General features: G+C 42.6%; 1 protein-coding gene across 1 annotated transcript in view; it reads right to left on the bottom strand.

The window, feature by feature from the left end:
* siah2l (seven in absentia homolog 2 (Drosophila)-like) overlaps positions 1-19,278 on the bottom strand; it is a 30,414-nt gene extending 11,136 nt beyond the window's left edge. Inside the window, 2 exon segments of the mRNA XM_003459533.4 lie at positions 18,202-18,538; positions 18,540-19,278. Coding sequence (XP_003459581.3) covers positions 18,202-18,538; positions 18,540-18,649 — 447 coding nt within the window. The 5' untranslated portion in view covers positions 18,650-19,278.
* Positions 19,279-19,494: the final 216 nt, after the last annotated feature.

The raw sequence follows: 19,494 nt of genomic DNA, 5'->3' as shown, positions 1-19,494 counted from the left end.
CACATGTGCAGGAGGAGAAAACAGGGTGAGTCAGGACAGGAGACAGGAGTCCAAAGAGTTCAAGCCTCTGACGACTAGAGCTCCTCATTCAAGTAATTGATGACTAACCAACAAACTGACCGTTTCACTCAGTTTCTCAACTAAGTCCAGTCAAGCTTTAGACAAAAGTTCTCAATGAAATGAGACTTTTCAGACAAATTCAACCAGATCTGGCTCCTCAGCTTACTTCAGACTCCCATTTCTAAGAGACGATCTGCGTATCATAGTTTGAGCTTTCCCCCCGCTGAAGGTAATGCTGAAGCCTCCTATGGATGTTTCTGGGGTATATGGATTACCTGGATCTAGACTGAGAGCAGATGATAAATTAACCAATGACAAACTTTTAAATATGCTATGATGGGTTGACCAGTTGGCGAAGAATACTCAGACTAGCCACTTCCTGTGGGTAACACTATTACAGCACCCCATTTGTTCATAAAGCTTTTAGTAACTTGAGAGTTTGGGTGTATGGAAGTCACCTCAGTGCAACCCCACCAAAGAGACAGTTCAACTCTAGAGACATAAATCGATAACCAAGGGACACAAAATAGCCTCGGCAGTATTAATGATCAGAATAATGTATTAGCAGGCATGAAGCCACTGCAGGCGAAGTCCTAGATCACTCCCCAGCAGGAGCTTTACTCAGTGATTAAATATTTACGATCTGCGGGTCAAAACGCAGCAGCGGCTTCCTGGAAAGGGCAGCAGACACAAATAACGCCCACATTAACCGACTTCTATTCATTAAACCAAACTGCTGGTTCAGATTTAACAAATGCAGCTCTCTGAATTATTAACCTGTAAAGCTAATTTATAAACTGACATGAGTTGATCTTCGTGTTTTCTGTGTTTAGATTATTTATTTGGAATAATTACTTTATTTAAATTTTGATTTATTAACTACAAACTACAAAAAAAGGAAATGTTGTTATGAATATTCATCTGTTGTCCAAAAGCCAGAAAACATTTTCACCACCTCCTGAAGCCAAAACACAGACATCAGCAGAACTAAAAACAATGACCTCATTTCCAGGATCAATTTTCAGGGTTCGATTTAGAACAGGTCAGAACATTTTGTCACTTTGTCCCAAATACACAGCAGGCAGGAATCCTCTTATCCAGATTGTTTTAGCAGAGGATTTAGAACAAACCTGTCCAGCGTCTCATCAGGACTCAGAGGGGCACAACCTGCTGTCAGAAAACACCTCCCAGTCCTGACCAACACACGGTGAAGATCTCTCTATTAATCTGCTGTGAATCTGATGAATCAACATCTGTATATTACATAACAACCAAAACTGTAGAGTAAATTGTTGGGTTTAAAGAAGCGGCTTCTCTGAAATTAAAAGTATGACAGTACTGGGTATTACGGGCAAACCAAATGTATGCAGTCAAAGGAGTTTGCAAAGAAAGGCGTCTGGACTTCTTTAAGTTGCTTGAAGACGTTTCACCTCTCATCCGAGAAGCTTCTTCAGTTCTAAGGTCAAATGGCCAAGAGTCCCAGATTTAAACCCAGTGGGAGTATCCCCCCAAGGAGGGACAAAGGACCCCCTGGTGATCCTCTAATCACATGCGCCAAGGTGTGAAAGTGGGTGTGGGACCTAATCAGCCAGGGTTTCGGGTGTGCTCATTGTGAAACCTGGCCCCACCTTGTCATGTGGATTCCTGAGGTCAGATGGCCCAGGATGTGAGTGGGCGTTAAGGCGTCTGGGGAGGGAACTCAAAACTGGATTATAGATGGCAGACAGTTGGTGTCGTAAACCACCGCCTCTGTTCAAAGATGGTCGCTCACAGTGGACATAGATGGCCTCTTTCACTCCTCTTTCAAACCATCTGTCCTCTCTGTCCAAAATGTGAACATTGGCATCCTCGAAAGAGTGACCTTTATCCTTAAGATGCAGATGGACTGCTGAGTCTTGTCCTGTGGAGGTGGCTCTTCTATGTTGTGCCATGCGCTTGTGAAGTGGCTGTTTGGTCTCTCCAATGTAGAGGTCTGGGCATTCCTCGCTGCACTGCACAGAAAACACCACGTTGTTCAGTCTGTGTTTTGGAGTTTTGTCTTTCGGGTGAACCAGTTTGTGTCTGAGTGTGTTGCTGGGTCTGAAGTACACTGGGATGTCGTGCTTGGAGAAAACTCTCCTGAGTTTCTCTGATACACCGGCTACATAGGGGATGACAACGTTGTTGCGTCTGTCTTTCTTATCCTCCCTCGCTGGTGTCTGATCTTCTTTTCTGTGCCTCTTTGCTGACTTTATGAACGCCCAGTTAGGATAACCGCATGTTTTCATTGCTTCCTTTACATGTGTGTGTTCCTTCTTTTTCCCTTCAGGCTTAGAGGGAACATGTTCTGCCCGGTGGTGTAGGGTCCTAATTACTCCAAGTTTGTGTTCCAGAGGGTGATGGGAGTCAAAGAGGAGATACTGGTCCGTGTGTGTGGGCTTCCGGTAAACTTCAATGTTGAGGTTGCCATTCTCTTCAATGTGCACAGCGCAGTCCAGGAAAGGCAAACAGTTGTCCTTTGTGTCTTCCCTGGTGAACTTGATGTTTTTATCCACGGCGTTAATGTGCGCAGTGAAGGATTCCACTTCTTGTGTCTTGATTTTGACCCAGGTGTCGTCTACATATCTGTACCAGTGGCTGGGTACTCTCCCTTTAATAGAGCCAAGAGCCTTTCTTTCCACTTCCTCCATGTAAAGGTTGGCTACAATAGGTGACACAGGGGAGCCCATGGCACAGCCATGTTTTTGTCTGTAGAAGCCTTCGTTGTATTTGAAGTATGTTGTGGTAAGGCAGAGGTCTAACAGTGTGCAGATCTGATCGGGTGTGAAGTTGGTCCTGTCTTCCAAGGAGCTGTCTTCTTGTAGTCGTTTTCTGACAGTCTCCACTGCTTCCGTGGTGGGTATGCACGTAGTCAAACTCCTTTGACTACGATGACCTGGATGACTGAGAACCTTCACAGACAAATGTATGCAGTGTTTTCTAACAGGGGAAGCATGGATGATGAAAAACCTGTTGGTCTAAGCACAAAACCCTGTGGAACACCACGACCAACTTGTGTGTGAAGCAGATAAATAGATGCGATTCGAACCAGCACATTTCCTTTAAAGCCAACATGCGCTCAGGTAGCTGTAGTAAAATAATGCACTGTAAACATTTTTACAGTACAAGCACAGAGGCCATACGAAGATCATCGGTAACCTTCACTAACACGGTTTCTGTGCTAATCATTTCTCTGCAGATGATCACAGAGCTGATTTATAACAACTCTTTGGAGAACATCTGAAATAACAGAACGATAGAAATCAGTCAGGCTGAAATAGAGACAATCCAAGCCTGTGGTCCATAACCCGCTAATAAATAATCAAAAAGTGTTTTGTTACACCCAGTTCAGTTTAAATAAGTGTCTCATTATGTTTGATTAATTTCATCTTTGAGGTCTTAAAAAAGGCTTTTATCATTTGCTGAGTCATTTTTTGATTATCAGTAAGCCTTAAAACAGAAAACCAGCTCTGCTGTGTAGCCGAGGTATCAAACTCCACCCTAAACCATCAAAGCTGGGTTTTTTTGAAAGAGGAGCTAAATCTTCACATCCATTAGCCTCATTTCATCATCGATCTCAGTCAAACTTACTGGACTCATTTGTTCCTAACTGACTGCAGAGGAGGGAGGCTTCTTTACCTCTAACTCGTTTAGCAGCGTGTCTCGCTCACCCTCTCCCGATCCTCTCAGCCTGATTGGTATTGATCGTGTTGGGGCTCAGCTGAGTGCTTTCCTGGCTGTGCTGCTGCTTCAGCTCAGCCTGTGCAGGTCTGATGAATCTGCTCTGTGTGGGATTGGTGAGACGATGACATCTCAAACTGGTTTAATGGTTTTGGTATTCCTCTCTCCTGCCAGCTGTTCACCATCTGCCTGAGGATGCTGCTTGTGATTACAGGCACATTATATGAGCACAGTGAACGGCATCTGAATACGAGATGTTCCTTTCCCCAACTCTCGATTTGTAATTCGCCAAAAAAAGGTGGCTTTTTTTGTGTCTCCATTTCAACAAAGCCTATTTTTAGACCCTTAGTTTATTTTTAGTCATCTCTTCAAGCTTATCAAACTCTGCACATATCTTAGAAGTTATGAAAATGCATATACCTCAGTGAATATCTGAGAGATGCAGGCACATCCTAAGATGTTGATAAAGCCTCCTAAAGCAGTCATGCTCAAACATTGTAAACCCTCAGCACACCTACAGTTAGAGCTGGGCGATATGACCCAAAATTCATATCTCGATATTTTTTAAAGCCATAAAGTAAGAACAAAAAGAGAGTTCTTAGTCAAAGCTGTGTCCCAGATGTCACACAGGCACTTTTATTAACATACAGCATAGATGTACATGAAAAAACTACTCAAAAATAAATTATGAGCATTTATTAAATAATGATGCTCTAAAAATAAAACTATGTTGTTTTTGTGCATAACAAAGAGCTCACAATTGTGCAGTCAAAATATAAACTAACAGACGCTGAGCATAATAACAAAGACAGATTTCACAGCTGCTCTGTTCCCAACTTCTACTGCGTGACTGACAGCCTGGAGTTTGAAATCCGCTTCGTAACCATGTCTCTGAACAAGAGCCATTTATGGTCCTTATACACACACAGTACGGTAATATTACGTTGAAGCACAGTACGTATCACTCCGCGAGGCTCCTCGGTAGGGATGGGTATCGAAAACCGGTTCTTGTTGAGAACCGGTTCCCACTGTTTCAATTCCTTGGAATCATTTGCCATTTTTGCAAACGATTCCCTTATCGATTCCAGTCGCCCCGAATGACGTCACCACGTTGCGGAGCGTCGGAGCGTACCTGGCAGGAAACACGGCGCCTAAGCGGCTCAAACGCTCAAAAGTTTGGTCATACTTTACCAGAACGGATGACAACAGGGCAACTTGCAATACTTGCAAAGTAGATATTTCATTTAAGGGAGGAAACACTACGAATATGCAAAAGCATTTGCTCACAAACACGCGATGAACTTAAATGAATGTCGTGTTTTTAATTCCGCTCTGGACTCGTGAATCTCAACCCAGCAGCAGCGGTAACGTTTGCACGTCCTCTCCCGTTAATGCGGCAGGTAAATAATCAACTAACAGTGAATATTATGTTAGCGCGATCTGCCTTATTACAAAACCTGCCATTACTGTGCATTTAGGTGACCATGATGAGACAGACAGAGTCTGGCTGGCGCTCGCTGGCAGTTGTCGCTGCAGTCTACCGGTAGCGTCTCCTTTCAGGCCCGAATGTCACCGAGCAGTGATTAAGTTTGTGGTCAAAACCTTGCACCCGTTTGCCACAGCAGATGGTAAGTGAATGTGTTTAATTGTAGGCAGGGACATTACTGGATATTCTTGTGTAATTGCTACAGAATAATTTATGTTATACTTTGTTATTGCTACAGAAGAATATTTATTTTATTATTTTACATTTACAATTTTCCCCGGGGACCCTGTGACACCCCATTGAAGAGCCGTAGGCTGTGGATCTCTTAAGATCCCACTGTTGGGTTTATAAGGCCATGTTACTCCTAAATTTCTATCTTGTTCAGAGAGAAGATATAAAACAAAATTCTAAGCTAATCGACCTTAGTGTTCTCCTTTTTAAAAATAAGAATCGATAAGAGAATCGAATCGTTAAACAGAATCGAAAATGGAATCGGAATCGTTAAAATCTTATCAATACCCATCCCTACTCCTCGGTAGCCGTAATGCTCCGACAATCCATCAAGCGGTGCAGCTCCGTAGCTTAGCAAAGTCGAACTAAAACATTTATTGACAGATAGCTGAGCGCTGTGTATCACATAAAATCGGTTCGCGGTCATCAAGCACAACCAGAATTCATACAAAAGGCGCGCAGTCAACTTTTGAGAAAATGAAAGCTCGTTAACACGTTGACGCCGTCCAGCCCCACGCACGGGGCGATGCGCAGTAACTCATTAACGGAGATTTGCCGTGTCCAACTTGTCGCTGCCTGCAGGTGAAGCGATGGGGGAGGAGGGGGAGTTGTGTTCAGTGAAGGAGAGGCGAGGTCGAGTAACGTTGCGTAAAGACAAAAGAGAGGCAAACTTGCGGCTCCGCAACTATAATTATAACGTAACATAGACTATATCGATATAAAGGATATTGTCACATCTTATATCTCGTATAAAAATATATCGATATTTTTAAAAAACTCGATATATCGCCCAGCTCTACCTGCAGTCATATTTAAGAAGAGACCCCTTTCACCTTATTATTAAACTAAGACATACGCGATAGCCCCTTTGCTCTACCACCACTTCTGACAACCACATTTTTTTTTAACCTCAACTTTGCAGTAAGCTAATACATATCAACTAACCCCCACTGCCTTATCAGATACTTTCAAACAGTCTTACTGCCTCTGGTTGAAGGAAGTGTCTCTTTAGTTCACTTGCAGTTTATATTTAGTCGAATGAAGCAGTCGGTCTGTAGGCCGATGTAACCTTCAGTACACTGCAGTATCAGGTGATGCTCGTGGTCTTTTTAAGACCTTGTGAGGAAAAACCGATACGACTGGTTTGGTATTAGCTCTGACATGAAAAGGTGGACCTCTGCAGATACTTTACTTGCCAAAGACATAATTCAGCTGCTGCTGCAGCGAGGCCCCAGTCCCTCAGATGAACACCTGCTTCACCCTTTGCATTGCAGCTGGTATTTCCTGCTTTACTCTGCGACCATGATCAGTGAAGCAACACATGAACTGGAGCTCACAGTTCAAGGCGAAAAGAAGCAAGACTGCAACAAAAAGGACGACCAACGCCACAGGATCCAACCACAGAGCGAGGAAATCTGTGCAGACGCAGCTCAGTGATACAGAGAACTGTGTTTACGACGTGGGAGACACATGGAAACGGAGGCAGCTGGAAGCTAACAAACATCACTGCAACTTGTAGATCGAGCTTCTCTTTCAGCCATGTTGGCTCAAACTGAACTAAGTGAGGTGCGTTTGATTCGTAACAAGACTCGACAAAAGCTTCACGGCAGTGTAAAGTTTTCGTGCTCTTTAAAACACGAGACATGTTATGTTATGTCTGGGCCTCTGTAAACAAAATGTATTGACATGTTCTAAAATAAAAATAAACTGAAAATCTGTTTTGATGCAGTCATACGTTAAAATTCGCCAGCATCATTCAGGACTCACCTGACTGCCCGGCAGGGGTTTGGTGCGTCCCACAGGTCGACGGGCTCTGTCCCTGACCTCTGACCCATGCTGCTGCTGCTGTACGGTGTTAGCAGTTAGCCCTGCGGCACTAGCTGAACCAACCCCATGGCGGTGATGCCAGCCCAGAAGGCAGCGCCACTGAGCCAACTCTCTGAGCAGCGGTAGGCAGGAGGCCGGGCACAGCATCGACACAGGCTAGAGCTGCAACAATTTTACTGATTAGTCGACTCTAGTAACTGTTGACTTGTTGTTGATCAGTTCAGCTCATATTTTAAGGTTTCTTTGGGCTTCTGTGAGAGAAAACTGAATATTTTCTGGTTCAGTCTTGAAAACAAACCAAACACAATGAGTTTGTGTTTCAATGCATGCTTACAGGACAGGAGCACCTTCATATTCACACTAAGTATCCAAAGCCAGAGAAAAGCTATGAATCAGTACATTTTCTAACAGAATGGTGCGTTTAGAAAAAAAACGAGCATGAAATAAAATTAACCTGATGGGTTCAAACATCTTGCTTTTTCTTCTCAGTGAAAGATTTCAAAGTATAAAACAAAAAAAACCCCATTAATTATTAGGGCTGTTCGATATAACGATATATATCGGATGACGATAGAAAAACGTCTATCGTTTCATTTTACGCTATCGTTTGTTTCGTGGTGTCGCAAAATAAACTGTTTACGGCAATATTTTTTCATTATTTTGATGGTCACTGTAGTGGCTATATTAATTTCTTAATTTCTCTCTCTCTCTTATATTTAATATAACCACATTACGGACGGACAAGTGCTTGTTTTTATGCGTTGTCATTAGCAACAACGACGGTAACACCATCGCGTGTCCGCTTGTTTATGTTCCACATAAACACTTCACAATAAAGCTCAAGATCCTGTTGAGACTTTTCAAAATAAACCCAATCACGTGAAAGATGCAGAGTGTTTACGGATGAGAAGCAAAAAAGAGCCGTCAGGTGTTAAAAAACAAACCTTAGACTCAAACGTTAGAACAGGCTTTTCCCCGCAGCACGCCATGTAATAAATACTCAAAGAAAACGGCGGCCGTTACAACTTATGTCTAAAAATGTATCGTTTCATGCATCAGTTAAAACACTCGACTCCAGCTACATGACGCCCAGCTGGAAACACTTTCCGCAAGTCGAGCTGCCCGAGATTCACAGAATTTACAGAAAATGTTACATTTTTGTGATTTATATCGTTATCGGGACGACAGAATTCTTATATCGGGATATGCACTAATGTGCAATAATCTTTTCTGGCATCGTTGTATTTTTACTCAGTTGTATAAAGCATTTGTATTCTATTTTTATCTTATTGTATATTTTATTCTATTTTATTCTACTCTATATAGTATTTTATTTTATTCTATTCTGTACAGTTGTGTACTGTATTTATTCTTATTTTATTTTTTATTTTATTGTAATTTTTGCTTCATAACTTTTGCACTGTCCACTTCCTGCTGTGACAAAACAAATTTCCCACCTGTGGGACTAATAAAGGTTATCTTATCTTATCTTATGAGATTTTGGTCATATCGCACAGCCCTATTAATTATCAACAAAGTTGATAAATGAAACCACCTCATGTTAGTTGGATTCAATGATGGGGACATTTTTTTCATACAAATATTTTTCTGATTGTCCACAAATCTCATGTTCAGACTCAAACCCCCATCTGTGACTGTAAAGTGGGCTTCAGTATCCTTTGGTTTGGGTATGGGCTCAAAATGTGGTCATAAATATTTTGTACTTGTAAATCAGGATTTGTATGTGTAAAAAGAATTTGCAGTTCAAAAAAGCGCCCCTCCGACAGCCAAACCCATCTGTTCTCTGATTGGATTGTTACATTTGTGATTGACATGACATTGACCAATCAGATGAAAGGAAGAAAAATAGGGTCAAAATTCATACTTGTAACTTGCAGGTGTTTTTTTTGGCTAAGTCCACACACAAATCTTTTTTACACACACACAAATTCTTTTTACACATACAAATCCTGATTTACAAGTACAAAATATTTATGACCACATTTTGGGCCCATATTTGGGAAGCTGCTTCCACGGTTTAGTTCTCACTGTGAGGAATCTGTGTGGAAACCTGAGCCTGAGCAGGGTTAGCCTTCACTGCATGCACCATGTGTGAGTTTATGGCCCCATATTGCTATTTAAAATAAAAATTTGAGTGATTTTCATGATGATGTTGATGACAGTTTGGGCTGTTTTTGTTGTGATTTACCAAAGAACAAAAAGAAATAACTTGGTCTGTGAATATCTACCATTTACTGCCAGCAGTAAATTAGCAAAAATCACAGTGACAGGCCGACTACAGCGATGCTGCCGATCTCGATAGACTCCAACTTTACAGCAGAAATAAACATATACAAACAGCCTGCTGCAGAAACACTTCAGGTCTTTATCGCTAACTGTATTCAGACTTCAAGTTGTCTGACAGGTGGACAATGAGACAGGTGCTAGCTGCTGCTAGGCTTCACCTCAGCTAATTGCAGAATCCATGGACTGGACCTCTGGTGCATGTCTGTGCTGTGTGAGTGTATTTGAGCATTTTTAATGCAACAATAGGCCTGTGTGAGGCCAGTTCTACTAGATTTGGTGAGTGAAATTCTACAGTATCCGAGCATTAATTAGCAGGTATCCATGCGTCTGAGAGGCACCTTTACAGTCAGGCTAGCTAACGTTAGTTGCTAACTTAACAATCCACCCTGTTGTCCAAATACAGATTAACATGGCAGGGGCCAAAACAACAACACTGAGACGTCAGGATGTAACAAACCAACATTTTTTCTTTTTATTAGAGTCAGTTAGGCACCGTTTTCGTTTACTGTTGTTGTTTTTGTGTTGAAATCGTAGCACAGCCATGACTCAAAACACAGGTTTAGTCTCCAAGTTTGAGAGGGTCTGAACATGAGCTTTGTTGATTCTGAAACTTGTAAATATTTTAAAATAAAAATGTTTGATGTCCAACGTCACACGTCAGCTACTCCACAATTTGGCTACGTTCACACTGCAGGTCTTAATGCTCAATTCCGATTTTTTGATCAAATCCGATTTTTTTGTCTGCTTGTTCACACTACAAATAAAATGCAACAGCAAACGCGCTCTAGTGTGAACGGTCAAAGCGGCCCGCATGCGCAAAAGAAGACGTCACACACAACTCGCTCTGTTTAGACCCAGAGCAAACAGTATTGTTTGACTGATGGTCCTTAATATAAAGACTTCGGACTTTACGTTTCCCAATTTTTGCTTTAAGTTATTTTGTCATTTACATAATAATGTAAATAACCTAAAAATGATCCTTACTGCTGTTTTAGAGGAGCGGTGCTTTAAAGGATAATCTGCAGATTTCTGTCAGAATCTGCAGATTACACAGTACAAATAAAATGTTCACGTTGTCTTCCCAACAGTTTCACTGACATCTACACTGGATGGCCAGGAAGCGTTCGCGATGTCTTCTCCGGTGCTGATAATTGGCGTCTGTCTTGTGTCAGTGACGTAAAAGACTGATTTAATGCGACATGACCGTTCAAACAGCAGTCGCTTTCTAAAACATCGGATATGTATCGGATTCAGTACCACATACGAAAGTGACCCAGATCGGATTTGAAAATATCGGATTTGTGCCGTTCACACTGTCAGACCATGATCGGATATGGGTCGCATAGGGGCAAAAAAATCGGATTTGATGCGCTTTCGCCTGCAGTGTGAACGTAGCCTTTGTTTAAGCAGCGCCACCCTCTGGTTCAGTGTGAATGTTTGTTAATTAATCTGCCAAATATTTTCACGTTTCATCGTCTGGGTTTAAACTTCAAACTGCCCAAAGACACTCAGTGATTTCACAGCATTTTTGAATGAAGCTGTTTTATTTGCTACAAATTTCCAACGTGTGGGAATAATAAAAGGTTATCTTATCTTATAGTGATTAACACATTCACTGTGCATGCCAACGCTCCCCAGTTTGAGACCGGGACACAAATACAAGATCAGGGTCACGAGACTACTCCGAGTGCCGGTCCCAAGTCCAGATAAAGTGGAGAACGATCCAAACCAAAACATGTGGGGACCCATTAGGAAACACACTGTTTTTCCATCTAATGTAGATGAACTTTATTCAGTTTAGTTTTATTTATATGTTTCATTTATTTATTATATGCCAATTCACACTAACAGCCTTCTCAGTGTGCTTCATCTGTGTTCATAATTTAACTGTTGGCTGTAAATTTGGCAGTTTTTTTCCTATCGTTTGTGGAAACACTGAGCGTCCGAGTCGAACCACAAATGCTTTACAAATAATGTTTGACTGAAAAAACAACATAAAACAGTGAAAAGTCTCTAACATGGGAGAAAGAAGTAGAAATATTCTCTATTGGCTCTTTTTGGCTTGAAGAGCAACAAGCAGTAATACAGTCGACAATCAAATACTTATAGTTGCTGCTCCACTGTGGACATTTTTATTATCATTTGAATTAATCAGGAAAATAACTGGCAGATTAATCAATCAGATCAGACCCACAGCTGCTGCACCAACAACATGAATCAGGTAATCGATTATTTGACAAACAAAAACATTTTTCTGATCAGCTGAAAGCATTCGTCTCCAGGTCAGGCTTTAAAACATCGACATCAGTTCAAGCAAACCTGACGACTCATCAAATCAATCGATAATCGATTGGTAAACGTACCAGAACCTGTTGGATCAAACAGACGCAGCCGTAATGCAGCTGAACCTCGCTCACCCGCTCTCCCTCTCCTACTGCAGCAGCAGCAGAAAACAACAACAGGCAGCTGTTTTCTTCTTCTGTGGTGACGAAAAAACAAAACACGCAGGGCCTAACACACACACTGAGTGTGAGCTGTGTGGCGTCCGTCTGACCGACCAGCAGTGAATAACACCGACACACACTCGCTCACCGTTTCTGGTTTTCAGTGAATGTCTCTCGACCGAGCTCTCCCTCTGACTGTCTGAGCAGCAGAAAAACGTGTCCTCCAACCGACACCGACACACCGCAGCGTGTGCGCACACTCTCACACACACACAGTGGGGGCGGGGAAACAGAAACATGATAGAGAGAGAATAAAAGGGGAGTATGGCTTAACCGAGTGCCATCCTCCTCCTCCAAGCATCTGTCAGCACTGCTCTGCATGCACACTGTGTCTGTGTGTGTGTGTGTGTGTGTGTGTGTGTGTGTGTGCGCACGTGTCTGTGTGTGTCTGCGTGTGAGACCAAACACAGGACCTCTGTGTCTTCACTCTTTTGTTTTGTTGTGAATTTAGAAATAAAATCATTTATATTCAATTTTATTTATATAGCAACGGATGACAAAAGCAGTTTCCTCAAGGAGCTTTATATTCTAAGATTCTAACAGGAAGCCAATATGGGTAAAACGCGCATGCGTGCTTCAACATAATATTACCGTATTGTGTGTGTATAACCTCTTTTTAAGTTTAGTGGATATTATACATGGATATGCTCAGGATATGTCGGCCAGTTTCCACTGGAAATGCCTTTTGGTTAAACTGTCAGCAAGAAACAAAAACAGCTGTTTGTTTAAATAAAAAAATACATTGATGGGGTTTTGTGCACTAATAAAGTTGTGGAGTTCTCGCGTCAGTTATATCATTAGTTATATCGCAAATTCTCAAATATATATCGTGAAAAATATTTTTGGCCACATTGCCCTGCCCTACTCGCGCATGCAACAATCAAAGTTGAACAATTGCAGGGGGGCCGCGGTATGCATTACACAAAAAAAAAAGAAAAAAAAAAAGAACTCTGCTAACATAATGGACAGGTTTTTGACCGGGCTCGCACACAAACGAAAAGCAGAAGATGAAGCATCACCAAATATGCGTACAAACCCACTTCCTTCCAAGCCAAAAAGCAGAAAACATGATGAAGCACATCTTGCGCTTGGCTTCACCTGCACAATGGTGAGTAATGAGGAGAGGCCGCAGTGTGTTGTCTGTCTTAAAGTGCTAGCTTGTGACAGTTTAAAGCCTAACAAGCTAAGACGCCACTTAGAGACAAAACATCCAGAGCACAAAGACAAATCAGTGGACCTTTTCAGACAAAAACTTCTAAATTGTCGTGGTCAACAGTGTCTCTTTACTAAAGCTGCATCTGTTTCGGCCAATGCTCTCCTCAGCTCCTATAAAGTTGCCTACCGAGTGGCTCAGTGTAAAAAGCCGCACACAATTGCAGAGGAATTAATACTTCCCTGTGCTATGGATCTGGTTTCAACTATGACTGACGACACAGCAGCCAGCAAACTACGGGCTATTCCTCTGTCCAATAATACCATTGAGAGGCGCATTTATGATATGTCAAAGGACATAGAGGAGCAGCTTAATGATAAGGTGCGTGACAGCAGCTTTTCTCTGCAGATGGATGAAGACACTGATAGTAACAAAGACTGCTTACTGATAACGTATGTCAGATGCATTGATGGAGATGAGACGAGGGAGGAATTACTTTCCTGCAAACAAGTTCCTGCCAGAGCCACCGCAGAGGAACTGTTTAAAATCACTGACTCCTACTTGAAAGAGGCCGACCTGAAATGGGAGGACTGTGTGGGGATCTGCACAGATGGGGCGCAGGCTATGGCTGGGGAACGAGGAGGACTGCAAGCGCTCATCAAGCGTGTCTCCCCCAATGTGCAGTGGACGCACTGTATGATACACCGCGAAGCACTGGCGTCTAAACAGCTGAGTGACGTAATAACTGATGTCATTGGCACATTCAACTACATCAAAACACGACCTGTGAAAGCCTGGATTTTTTTGGCACACAGCCGTTTTGTATCACAGCGAGTCCCGATGGCTGTCACGTGGCAGGGCATCCAACCCATCAGGGATTACAAAGCCCCACCGTGTATGTGTGTTAAAGACACCTCTCTGCCAGGCGCACTTAACACATTCGATGCCAGGTTTGGGACCCAAAACAATGAGCAAGCATGGAAAACCACCCCCTCGACAGACAACCAAGTGCTGTCCACGGCCAGAGTGAGAAGGACTCTTGCTTAAGCCAACCCACACAAAGCTGCTGAACCAGATAATATAACTGGACGTCTGCTCAGAGCCTGTGTTGACCAGTTGACTGATGTCCTAGTGGACATCATCAACATACTTCCTGAGCCAGGCTGTTGTGCCACAGTGCCTTAAAACCCCCACCATCAGACCTGTACCAAAGACAGCTACAGCCTCGGAGCTCAAAGACTAGCCCCCAGTAGCACTTATTCCAATCATCATGAAGTGCTTCGAGCAACTAGTCCTGAGTTACATCAAGATCCAGCCCGCTACTCTTCACGCTGCTGATCCACGACTGCACCTCCAGCTCCAACACAACCCACATTATCAAGTCTGCAGATGACACCACAGTGGTGGGACTCATCAGGGACGATGATGCTGCTTACAGACACGATGTGCAACCGCTGGCACTTTGGTGCAAGGACAATAATCTCAATGTTTGTTTTGTCAAGTCTCAATGTTGACAAAACAAAAGAGCTGATAGAATAGAATAGAATAGAATAGAATAGAATAGAATAGAATTCAACTTTATTGTCATTGCACATGCACAGGTACAGGGCAACGAAATGCAGTTTGCATCCATCCAGAAGTGCTTTAGCCGTGATATAGATATATTACAATATATATTAGCAATAATATAGATATGTAAGTATATTACAGAAATGGGTCTATTATGGTATGTTATAATGTACACGGTATGAAATATGTTATGAATATGCTATAACTATAAGTATGTACAGGCTATGAACAGGATATAAATATGAAAAACTATACAGAAATATGAGTTATACAGTTATACAGAAATGTGAACTATGCAAGTTATAAACAGTTGTAGGATTAACAATTATTGTATGTACAGAATGATTATTTACACAGAACTACACAGTAGTGCAGTTACGATAAGTGAGATATGTGGATAATTTCTACAGAGGCTATATAAAGTGCTAGTGGTTGTGAGTGGTGGTTCAGTCCATGTTATTATTGTGTGTTTGAGGGTACAGAGGGTACAGATAGTTGACTTTAGGAAGACCAAGGCTGTTCATCTCCCGCTCAGCATTGCTGGTGTCACAGTAGAGCGAGTGAAGAGCACCAGATTCCTCAGTGTTCACATCACAGAGGACCAGCAACACCAAAACAGTAACAAAAAGAGGTCAGCAGCGACTGCACTTCCTGAGAAAGGTTTCGCCTCCCCAAACCCATCCTTAACACCTTCCACAGAGGCAACATAGAGCGCATCACAGTCTGGTATGGAAACTGCCACGGTCCGACTGCAGAGCCCTCCAGAGGATTGTGCGGACCGCTGAGCGCATTACTGGCAGTTCTCTACCCAGACTACAGGATGTTTACGCCTCATGCTGCATTCAGAAAGCCAATAGCATCTTCGCTGACCCGCATCACCCCTCCTACCAGCTGTTTACTCCTCTTCAATCCAGAAGACGACTCTGCAGCATCAGGAGCAGTCCTGCTCCCGAGCACCATGCTGCCCCCCCATCCACGCTGCACTCTCTTCTCCACAAACTTCTTGGACCACACTCTCCTCTCACTCCCAATACTTATACAGACAGAGTCAAACAGAATAGCGCATGCTATTTATTTAATGCTATTTATTTATTCTCATTCTTTTCTATTCTTACTCTGTTTCCATTCAAGTACAACACTGTTGTACTTATTCTTAGTTTATCTTATTTCTGTATATTTGAGTTGATTTTTTCATTTTATTTTTACACTTTGCACCTCTGATCCACGACGACGATATTTCGTCCCACTGTACACCTGAGTGTATTTTGTTGGGTTGACAATAAAACTCGACTTGACTTAAACTGATGTTTAGTTTCAGCGTCCCTATTTTTTTCTCAGAGTTATCGATTCTGTCACTAGCTAACATAAACTAATGTTAGTCTATTAGCCACAACCATTCAGCCAACCACATGACGTCACGTTCTGCACGGACAGAAGACGGCACCAAACATGTTTTAAAAACTTTAAGCACTTATTTCTTAAATCCGGCTTCACAGACAGTGTAACATGTCAGTCTGTGAGAGCAGGACTCAGTGGTGTAAATCAGCCTTTAGATGTAGTTTCATGTCCTCTCTGCCTCATAAAGGCTGCAGTTTTTCCTCCTACTGTGGAGTACAGCTCAGTAAATACTGGGTCCTACGTAGAATTTTTGTCCTTTTCAAAACACAAACCTCTCCTGAAAAAAACCCCAAAATTTGTGACCAAATGATTTGTATGGCTGACATCTACACCAGCCTGAAAATCCAGTCAGTCAGAACTGCAGACACTTACCAAGAAGCAGTAGATGAGGAAGATCATCACAACAGAAACTCATATTTTAACAGCGATAGTGAAACGAACGAGCATGAACCTGCTGTCTGCAGGAGGTATAACGACAACATGATTACAGGGCAGGAGGACGAAGCGTGTACGAACACTGAGGAGATTCTCCTGGGTTGAAATCTAAATAATGACGAAACGCTGGTCAACCAGCCAAATTTTATGCATGATATTCACCTACAGCTTCAATAAGCTCAAATTAAACTGAACTTAATTTTTCTCCTCTAAACTGTTGGGGACATACTCTGTTGAGGTCACGTGCACTGCATGAAAACACCACCAGAGGGTCCTGTCTGTCCTGTCACCAGTCGCTTTACTTTCAGTTTGTATCAAGTCTTTCTGTAATATGCAGGTTGGAAACTGTGTCCCTATTAGACCTCCTCTTCCTCCTCAGGGTTAGAGTTCTCAGCTGCCGAGGCACGATTCAACTTTAATGTGCGTGTAATGGAACCAGAGCCACCGCTCCTATCAGTCGACATGCTGCGAGGCCAAAGGTATGTGGACAGCTGCACACTTGTTGGACATGTTATTTAAAACCTGGTCACAATTCTCATTCTACAGTCACCTTGGATTATTACACCAGTCGTCCATTTTTATCTGCAGGTTTTAGACAAACCGAGGAAACAATCAGCAGAGTGACGAGTCCTGATTAATCAGTGGACTCATAACTGAACTGTGTTTATTACACTTGTTACTGAACTAAACACAGACTCTGGACTTTCCTCACTGTATTACTCTGAAATAGTATTAGGGCCACTTTAACAAAAAAATGATCTTTTTGAAAATAAAGCCAGATGAGTTTGCAAATTTGTACTTTAAAATGTGTTTTAGTTCCTTTAGCACATGAACACAGTGCAGTGATGAACATAAGGGTGGTGAAAACATGGTGCAGACAGCTGCCTAAGGAAAAAACAATCAAACAAAAGAACAAACACACAATCATGGAAGAGTTGGCCGAATTTGTAAAGAATGAAATGGCAATGAACTGATGCCAGGATATTGATGATTACACCCTCCTGCAACAAAGAGGATGTATGTTATCACAAGATAGGATATGAAGCTATTTTTTAGAGGATTTGTCAGTTTGCTTTGAAACAACTAATTTGACTTTTTTCTTGAGATTTTAGTTTTATTCTCAAATTGATCAATCATATGTTTTCTTAATGTCGCCCTAATACTCCTTCTATATTACAGACAATAAACTCTGTAATATGGTTTCCTTCGCTAACTGCAAACAGTAAACTAAGCACTGATGCTTCAACGTCCGATTATTACTACAGACAGTGAACTCAGCAAGTTAAAAAAAAAAAAAAAAAAATCACCATTTTCTGGAGTAACCTTTGACCTTTAAATCCATTGACCGTGTTTTCACGTGTCAGACGTTTTCTTGGAAAAATAAATCGAAATTCTATGGCTGAGTTTGGCTCTGGTGACGTCACATGGCAGGACAGGTGTGCGGTGGAGGAAGTTGTGCGCAAACTGAAGTGAAGACAGTTGTGAAGTAGTGTGTGAGCACCGGCTGAGCCGGTGTGTGTCTGTGGGTCTACCTTGCAGGGGAACGGCAGTGTGGAGGCCACCTTCTCCATGGCCAGGTTCCGGATGCTCGGGGTGAGCGGGCCTCGGCAGGTCGGGCAGCAGCTCAGCTTCTGACGACACTGGTTACAGACCAGGTGACCCGCCTGGCACTGCAGGATAGGCGGCAGGACGTAGTCGAAGCATACCGGGCACTCGAATAGCGCTGTGAGCTCCGAGGACTGTCCGGCGAGGCCGGTAGCCGGCATGGACACGGTGGAGGAAGGGGGAACAGACCCCGACCCGGCCACGGAGCTCACGCCGGCGGCTGCTGCTACGGCAGCAGAGGCGCCTCCCGCTCCCCCGTGCTTCCCCCGCCTGCTTTTCCGGCCCGAGTCCCCCACCTCCGGCTGAAGACGGACGACTCATAGCTTCCAGCTGCGGTCCCGTTCCTGAGAGCTGCCGAACAGGCGGTACCGTCATCTACTGTTTACTACCGGACGTCCCTCGAGGCCCCCGGAGACACAACATGGCGGCTGCTAGTTTGTATCGCCTGCCGGCTCCTGCCATTGGCCGCTACGTCAAAGATTGACAGGCCGCTCGGCCAATCAGAGAGTAGAGTCATGTTCGGCTTGAAAGCAAAAGAAAAACAAACAGACGTCGCATAAAAGAACAAATATGTAATAGAATAGAATATTGGTAACTTATGTAATTTTAAATATTAAAAAAATGAATGGTTTAGAAAGTGATAATTTAATGTTTTCTTTGCTTTGCTTTTTGTTGTTTTATTCTTTTTGCAACTGAACAAAACAATTTTTTGTGGGATTTTCTCCCCCTAAAACAATGAATCATGATGGTGAGTAGTAGACTAAAAATAATTAAGCACCTTAGCCTGGTGGCCTAAACATGCTTTTGTGACCTGATGTAGCTGCTCTGGGCTGCTCCTGCTTGTTGGCCAAAGTGAAACACAAGCTGAAAACAGAGGAAACTGCTGCAGTCACTCTGTGACTTCCTGCTGATTTCTTGGTCTTCAATGTTTGTTTTGTTTTGTTTTCACAAATAGGAGCCCTATTTGCTGCAAACTTTTGTAAGTTTCATAATCTTCTACAAAGTTAAACAATTACAGAAACAGTTGTAATAAATTAAGAAATAACAAATCAAGGACGAGCAGTTTCCTTCATCCCTGAAAACACACCACAGAAATATTTACGCTTGTTTTTTGTAAATGAATTACTAAATGACACCAAATACATTTTTCCTCTCAAAATATTTTATTGCCAACTGTTACGCTAAAAGGGTCCAGGCGATGAGAAAAAGTAACAAAAAGT

Source organism: Oreochromis niloticus, linkage group LG10 (genome assembly GCF_001858045.2).
Source record: "Oreochromis niloticus isolate F11D_XX linkage group LG10, O_niloticus_UMD_NMBU, whole genome shotgun sequence".
Classification (NCBI taxonomy): Eukaryota; Metazoa; Chordata; class Actinopteri; order Cichliformes; family Cichlidae; genus Oreochromis; species Oreochromis niloticus.
This window is presented reverse-complemented; position numbering and strand designations above follow the sequence as displayed.